Here is an 8,346-nt window from a genome sequence, read left to right as displayed (position 1 = left end):
CAATATCAAGTGATTAAAAGTTGTCTTTGAACATATACTATCTTGTATTTACCTGATAAAAAAATCATGTTTGAGCATTCTAAGTTGACAGATAAAATCATGTTGAAAGTGATAAAAAAATCATGTTTGAGCAGTCCCTGAACATGTAGTTATGTGCATCCAAATAGGTCTGCCATGCACGCAAGGTGATCCGCAATTACGACCCGACATGCGTCGGGTTGTTATTTTGCTGTCGAAAAGACATGGCATCTCGAAGAGCCAACGAGGCCCAGAGTTTCGGGTACTCGATACCGAAGATCCCGCAGGCCTCCTGGATTCTCTTCCACTGCCGGATCGTCGGGTCTTTCGGATTCCCATTCATCTGGATCAACCTTTAATACTAATACCGCATCTGCTTCTGCATCTGCTTCTGCATCAGCTCTTGCAAGCCCCTTGAGATCAGATCCGCATGGAAAGCGCCCAGCTCAGAGTTAAGTTTTGCCGTAGATTTTGGACTATTCTTTGTGGATCACATAATTAAAGCGTTACTAATTTTTGTTCTTTAGGATGCATATGTAAAAAGTCATTTTTAAAGAGGCAAAAAGGCATATTTTATAACTATAGGGGGCTAAAGTAGAATTTACCATTGCAATAATGTAAAAAATAATATTTTTGAAGGGATTATAAATTAGTTTTTCAAATTTTTGGGGACTAAGGGCACTGTCTCTCACTTTACATTGTCTCTGATTTTAATTGTACGGTTCGGATAACCTTCGAATTCGAGAACTAGACAGAGACGAGAGAGTGCGAGACAACCGAGGTTGGGGATTATGATACTGTACGACCATGTCTATATTCCCTTTCAAAGTTCAAAGTCAACCGTACCTTTAAATCCAACCTTCCGCAATCCGATCCACGTGGCCTTTTCCCATTTGTCTTAATAATTCTGAAAGCCTTTTGGTGAACCAATAGACCGTTGACACACAAAAAAAGCCAATTTTTTTTTCAAATAGATGAAATTCACAATGTATAATGTCAAAAAATCTGTAATCATCGAGAATGTTGTTTTGTTATGTTTTGTTAAATATATTGTTTATTAAAAGTTATAAAATGGTTACTCAAATATTTATTATGTTTTAAATTCGTCCTTATCTGTTAAAAAAAATTAGCGATTGTCTAAGTCGGACGTTAACATGATGACTAAAATATGATAGTCATTTAAGATTCTGAGATAATATTTTTATCATATAACAGTCACCAAGTTAACGTCCAGCTCAGAATACCGTCAATTTTTTAACATAAACGGACGAGTTTAGAACATAGTGAATAGTCTGATGACCATTTTGTAACTTTTAATAGTCGAGTAACTCAATAAAATAACATTTTATAATTGGAGGACCATTTTATAACTCTTAATAATTGGAGGACTTAATAAAATAGTATCCTAGAGCCGGAGACCATTTATTTACTTTACCCTTAATAAATTTTGGTGCTAATTTGGATATCATGCCAATTCATAAATCCAGACTTGTATTTCAGCTTGCTCCCACGTCACCGATCTTGGTGATCTCATATGTAATGAACAGTAACAATTGGATTTATTCAGCAATTCCAAGCCGTTGGATCATAGCTCCTACCTTTCTTCTTCCTCCCATCTTTTCCTTTTAAACCCTGTCCTCCTATCACTCTCCCTTCACAACAACAGTCCCTCTCTTTCCCCTCGAGCAAAAGAAAGAGAAAAAGAGCTTCAAATTTCAATGGCGGCTAATGAAACTCAAGGTCCCCCCCAAGCTCAACAATCTCTACTTCCGGACTATTCTCAGGTATTTGAGCTTTACCCAGAAGTTTTTTTAGTCTTGTTCGTCGTTTTATGTTATCTTATTCTCCGTTTTCGGCTTGCTTTTTGCAGATGGTTTTGGAAGCCATAGACGCATTGAATGAGAAAGCCGGGTCGAATAAGTCAACAATAGCGAAGCACATCGAGTCGATTCACTCGGATCTCCCGGCGGCTCACACCACTCTACTTTCCCACCACCTCCACAAGATGAAAAACAGCGGTCAAATCGTGATGGTGAAGAACAATTACATGAGACCCGACCCCAATGCACCACCCAAGCGCGGCCGTGGCCGTCCTCCCAAGCCCAAAGCTCCTCTTCCAGCCGGCACCGTCGTCTCTCCGCCTAGACCACGTGGTCGTCCTCCCAAAGATCCGTCTGCTCCGCCTAAGCCCAAAACCCCCGTCAGCACAGGACGGCCACGCGGACGCCCCCCGAAGATAGCTAAAACAACACCCGCCACCGCCCCTCCACCACCTGGAGTCAAGCGAGGTCGCGGTCGACCGCCGAAAGTGTAACCTAAAGCACTAAAGCTTAAAGCAAAAGCACTGGAGCTAGCATGACTTCATCTTTTAGTCTTGTTTCGTTTAGTTCTCTTCTCCACTAATTGATTCTTTAGGCCTTTTCTTCTTCAAAAAAAGAGTGTTGTAATGCATTGAAACAGGGTTTAGATTTTAGCGTAACTCGTAATTTGCATGTAAATCGGTTATGTTGTGTATTTTTTTGCCTGTGTTTAGAGTTTCGAATTGTGTTTGCATACTTTCGTAGTGGAATCTTTCTTTCTTTCTATTAGTTTAAACCAACTGGCCTGTAATAAAATATCGTAGCAAGTTTCCTTTTCAAGACCACGCCTGTAATAAAAAATCTAATTGTTTAGTCATTATCCTTAACTAATATACATAAACTATTTTTAATAAATCATATCAAAAGTAATATATTATAACTTTTTAATATTTTCGGTTGAATCTAAAATATTACGGAAAATATAACCAGTGGCAGAATTTGATGATAAAGCTAGGAGGGGACCAACTTAAACTTTTAAAAAAATTAGAAGTTTAAATTAATTTTTTTAAATTTTTTGAAGGGTATAATTTACATTTTTCTAAAAATACCAGGGTCTAACTAAATTTTTTGAAATTTTTAGAGGATTAAATTAAGAATATTAACAAATTTAAAAGTTTAATTTGAATTTTTTTTTAAATTTGGGGACCAAATTATTTTTTTTAAAAAAGTTTAAGGGTCTAAACTATAATTTTTTAAATGTTGGGGCCATGGCAAGGGAAAAAACTAAAGAACTTTTTTTCTTCAAAGTCATGGAATTTGAAAAGAGAGGAGAGGGATAAATTCATAAAAGTCAGAGTTCGAAAAATTATTAGATTGATATAACTCGTCACGTTATCTATGGTGGTAATTAATAATATTTGTTTATCTTATTTTTTTAAGATAAAAATTCATCTTCTTTTTACATATAAATAAACAAATAATTATTTAAAAAATATTTTAAAAATTATGAATTTCATTTGAGAATATAAATGACATAGTATGCCGAATCAATCGAATAATTTCTCCCATGTTCAAAGCCTTCCGATCCAAGTTCAGCTTCCACCCACGTCACCGATCCACGTGATCTCATGTAATAAACAACAGCCATTGGATGTAAACGAGAATCTTCTCGTTCATGGCCGTTGGATCATAGTTTCAATTTTCGGTGTCATGTGATATATTATTTAAAATTCCAAATGATCTTTGGGCAAATTGTACATTTTGTATCTAAACTAGAAGTTTTATTCCATTTTAGTACCTAAACTTTCATTTTTTACAAAAGCATACTTAAAGTTTAGTTTTTGTTTTATTTTAGTATCCTTGTTCAAAATTTAATTTAAAGTTCTGAAATTTTTTGGAATTTTAGATACTCAAATGACCAAAATTGATAGTTTATGTACTAAACGCGTTAAGTTTTTAAGAGTGAGTTACTAAAATGAAACAATAGCTAAACATTAGGTATGTTTTAAAAAAGTAAAAGTTTAGATAATAAATAAGTAGTTTAGCCATATTCTTTTCACTTAATTTATAAAAAATAAATAAGGGTAAAGTATATCAATAATCACTAATGTTTGAGTAAGTATTCATTTTTCATACTGAAAAAGTAACAAATCAATCACTAATATTATCGATTTGTAACAAAGTGGTCATTAAAGTTATCGATTTGTAACAAAATGATCACTTTACCGTTACATCCGTTAAATTGATGACGTGACAACATTAACGAAAAAGTTTAATATTTCATTTTGACACTAAACTATTTCTAAAACATCAAATAGGTCCTTGAACAATGAATTTATATCTAATTTATCCCAAAAGCTTTCTAATTTTTATTTTTTCCCAAACACCCCACCACCTCCAACATATTAGAACCACATTCCTTACAAAACCAAAAATACATTTAAACAATTCGGAGCAATTTCCTTGGTATTTGTTTCAACCACACGCAAACAAAACATCTATATTTAGACAATAAGTTACCATCTCTTTATTGCAAAAAAATAAAAAGTGAACCATTCTGTTTCATTATATATTTTAGACAACTAGTAACCTACGAACCAAAAATCAAATACTAAGGAGAGAATAAAGCACACCGTTAAGTACTTTACTCCAACGTAACACTGCAAGATAAGAACAAAAACACCGAGTTTCGAAGATTTGTATTACATCTAAATATAGTTTTAGACTTTTTAGGTTTTGTTTAAGTGTGGTTGAAACAAATACTAAGGAAAGTGATCCTAATTATTTAAGTGTGATTTTCATTTTGTAAGGAGCATGGTTTGAATATAGTAAGGTAATGGGGTGTTTGGGAAAAAATGGAAATTATAATTTTTTTGGGTAAATTAGATATAAAATCATTGTTCAATGACCTATTTGATATTTTAGCACTAGTTTAAGGGTGAAATAAAATATTAATCTTTTTGTTAACGTTGCCATGCCATCAATTTAACGGAGATGACAGTGGATTGATTGTTTTGTTACAAATCAATAGCATTAGTGATCATTTTGTTATAAATCAATATCGTTAATGTTTGATTTGTTACTTTTGATACTTTAGTGGGGAAACAAAAATTTATTCAAATATTACCAAACATGGGTGTAGTTTACCTAATAAATAAATATTCAAAATTACAATGAAAGTTTAACTAAACATATAATTATGATTTTTTATAACCATGGACAAAAGAAACTAATTAATTTAGATCATACAAAGAAAATGTTGAAAATCTAATGAAAAAACTTGAACAAAAGATAAATAAGAACATGTCTAACCATATCATCAAACGAACCATGAAAATGTATCAAACTATTGAAAGATTACATACAGATCATAAATAAGAGTAGAGACATGAGAAAATAATTAAAGAAAAAAAAGAAAAAGTAATGTGTGATATAAGAAAAAAAAGGAAAATTGAAGAAAATCAATCGTCGACGACCGACATGAAAATGGTTATCGCCGCCTACCAAGCAAAGTTAAAAGAAGGGTATTCCCAACTATAGGACGTTGTTTTATTGAGTTTTGACTATTGAAAGTTACAAAATGGTCCATGAACTATAAGGTATTGCTTTGTTGAATATAGTCACCCAATTATTCATATATTATAAAGTCGTCTCTTTTCATTAAAAAATTGATGGTCGTCCGAGCTTGACATTAACTTGCTCACTAGATATGATAAAAATCTGATCCCAAAACCAATGCTTGAAAACAATGACGGTGCCAATATACATCAATAAAATATGATTTTATCATATTCGAGTTAGTATATTAGCATCCAGCTCAAACGGTCGTCAATTTTTTAACGAAAATGATGAATTTGTACCATATAAATAGTAGGGTGACCGTTTTATAAGTTTTAATATTCGAGGGACTCAACAAAATATCACCCTGTAGTTAATGGATCATTTTATAGCTTTTAATAGTATGATGACTCAATAAAATAACATTCATTAATCAGGGTACTTTATCCAAGAAAAAACTGACTAATAGTGTACTCTGCCCTTCTGGCTTTAGTATCCATTCATTATTCTCGCAGAGCTTCTTATTTGGCGTTTATTTCATTTAAAAGTGCAAATACAAATAATATATGTATTAATGTAAAATTAACTACCCAAACTATATTTAAAGTCGATTTTTAGTTTTTTTTTAAAAAATTAATTAAAAATATGTCTAATATTTTCTCGTTACATTCTTAGGTGTCCACCGTTAAAAAAAGTTACTATCTTATTTAAATTTTTTCTAAACAAATATTTTTAAATAATATTTTATTTTTTACAAAAATAAAAAAATATAAACATGATATGTATTACTTAACGAATTTTTTTAATAATATGTACATAAAAGTGTAAAAAACATTAAATAACTATTTTAAACAAAAAAATATTTTTATAAACCTAAAATTAACTTTATATATAATTTAAGCAAATATATATATACATAAAAGTGTAAAAAAAAGGTTAAATACATATTCTAAACGAAAATTATTTTTATAAACTTAAAATTAACTTTATATATAATTTAAGCAAATAGATATATATATTTGAAAAAGGTAATACCCGTCCGTCACTTCGTCATTTTTGCCAGCTTCAGTTTGATCTCTCCAACGAGTGAGCTCCATCTTTCTCCTATTTTTCAACTCTTCTTTTTCTTTTAAGAGATTCGTATTGATTTGATCTGAGCGTATTTGACAGGGACAGCTAAGAAATGGTGTTCAAGGTTTCCAAAGTCTCAACGACGCCGTTCGAAGGCCAGAAGCCTGGAACTTCTGGCTCCGTAAGAAGGTAATCCATTTAATTAGATCGAGCTCAGATATCTTGATCTCGCGTGTTACATCACTCTGATCTGAATTTGTGATCAAATTTGATCCGTTTGGTTGACGCCTGCAATCTCTCCTCGTTTAATTAGACGATCTCTTAAACACATATTTAGTCTATAGTAATATATACCATATAACCGAAGAAATGCAGGAATAGTATCATTTTCGGTGCTGATTTACATGCGAATTTACTTTCCTTCTTTTCTATTCCGGATCTGAACTTAAAGTCTGATTTTATCTCTTTTGCATGTAGAAGTCTAATATCTAATGCTTAAAATCTAATTAATAACTGTTTTTGTGTTATATCTCTATATATGAACGATTCTATAATTGTTTATGGTTGATGGATGCTTGTTGACCAGTACAATTTTCTGTTTGAATACTCTCGAACTGATGATAAAAAAAATATAATACTACTTGATAGTTCTTTAGATATTACTTATATTGTTTTGATCTTTCCAGGTGAAAGTTTTTGTTCGACCTCATTATTTGCAAAACTTTGTTCAGTCGACATTCAATGACCTTACACCTGAGAAAGTTAAAGGTAGGGGTTTATTGATGTTAACACATTTCGTATGCTAAATGTACCCGGTAATTTTTACTTTTTAATCTTTAGAGGCAGAATGCTATTAATGGACTCTTAGAAGCTTGGGGATTTTTACAAGTCGAGTTCATTTTTTTGTAATTTTTTTAGAGGGGTCGATTAATAGAGTCACAATTTGCAGAAAACTCTTTTGTTTTTATTTTCTTAATTTAGTTTTTCACTGAGAAGAAAACAAAGGGGATTTGCTTTGTGAGCTTCGATAAAGCTGCCTTGTCTAGTGCAAGGCTTTTTCCAAATCTCTTCTTCACCTCAGTTGCTAGGCATGCTTCTTGACTACATGGGTTTAGGACCTTAAGTGGTTATACCTCAATAGTAAAGTTATACTTATACCAACCTTGAAACTGATTGATACACACTTCTTGTTTACCAGTATTTTTCTGTATGTAAAAGAGGAGAGCACCACGGTTCAGCTTTATGATTTTTATCCTATCCTTTGATAAGAGCACCACCTCAGATCTAAGATGTTTATCCTAACACCTGATAAGAAGTAAGAGCACCAAGAATATTGGTATTTTTACCATTTTTTTAACAATTCCTACCAAGGGGGAGTGGGAAGGGGAATTTTGCTTGTAATGGTGCATTTCTGTATTGCCTGCTAAATCAATTTCTTTCATTTGAGGCTTCATCTAATGCTTTTACACCATTGAGTTCTTAGTTATTGGAATAGTGACGTATAGCATATTCAATTCCACTTTAGTTTTTCGCCAGCTTATTTGATAAACCATTACTTTGTTTTGGAAGAAGTCCATTCCTTATCTTGAAAGATGGTTTATCTAAAGAGAAAAATGATATTGACAATTCATATTTTCTTTGTTTGATCGCATACATTCAGTGGATCACAGATTTACAGTGGCTTACCTCTTGTTTCTGTTCATGGTTATAGGTGCTACACTTGTCGTTTCTGGTGATGGTCGTTATTTCTCAAAGGATGCTATTCAGGTGCTGCAACTTTGAATCTAAATAGATGTCATAAAACCATATCATCTTAGAATGGGGAAAAAATTCTTGTTATTTCATTTAAGGGGTGCTCTTTGAAATGATTTTTTCTGTCAATGGCAATGAATCGTTTTTT

At 32.3% G+C, this 8,346-nt stretch overlaps 1 protein-coding gene across 1 annotated transcript; it reads left to right on the top strand.

Annotated features, from left to right (window-relative positions):
- The first annotated feature begins 1,683 nt into the window (after positions 1 to 1,683).
- On the top strand, positions 1,684 to 2,426 carry LOC120197168 (HMG-Y-related protein B-like). The gene is made up of 2 exons (XM_039198768.1): positions 1,684 to 1,802; positions 1,889 to 2,426. The coding sequence occupies exons 1-2, from the start codon at positions 1,737 to 1,739 to the stop codon at positions 2,330 to 2,332; spliced, it is 510 nt and encodes a 169-aa protein (XP_039054699.1). The 5' UTR covers positions 1,684 to 1,736; the 3' UTR covers positions 2,333 to 2,426.
- Positions 2,427 to 8,346: the final 5,920 nt, after the last annotated feature.

The sequence above is a fragment of the Hibiscus syriacus genome, unplaced genomic scaffold (genome assembly GCF_006381635.1).
Source record: "Hibiscus syriacus cultivar Baekdansim isolate YM2019G1 unplaced genomic scaffold, ASM638163v2 tig00117047_pilon, whole genome shotgun sequence".
NCBI classification, from domain to species: domain Eukaryota; kingdom Viridiplantae; phylum Streptophyta; class Magnoliopsida; order Malvales; family Malvaceae; genus Hibiscus; species Hibiscus syriacus.
The sequence above is the reverse complement of the archived record's forward strand: the minus strand, read 5'-3'. Positions and strand labels throughout refer to the sequence as shown.

Bases quoted from the DNA above. Each gene is read 5' to 3' on its own strand.
- LOC120197168 (XM_039198768.1), top strand. From the start codon at position 1,737: ATGGCGGCTAATGAAACTCAAGGTCCCCCCCAAGCTCAACAATCTCTA. The intron at 1,803-1,888 runs GTATTTGAGCTT...TGCTTTTTGCAG, and splicing joins TACTTCCGGACTATTCTCAG to ATGGTTTTGGAAGCCATAGA.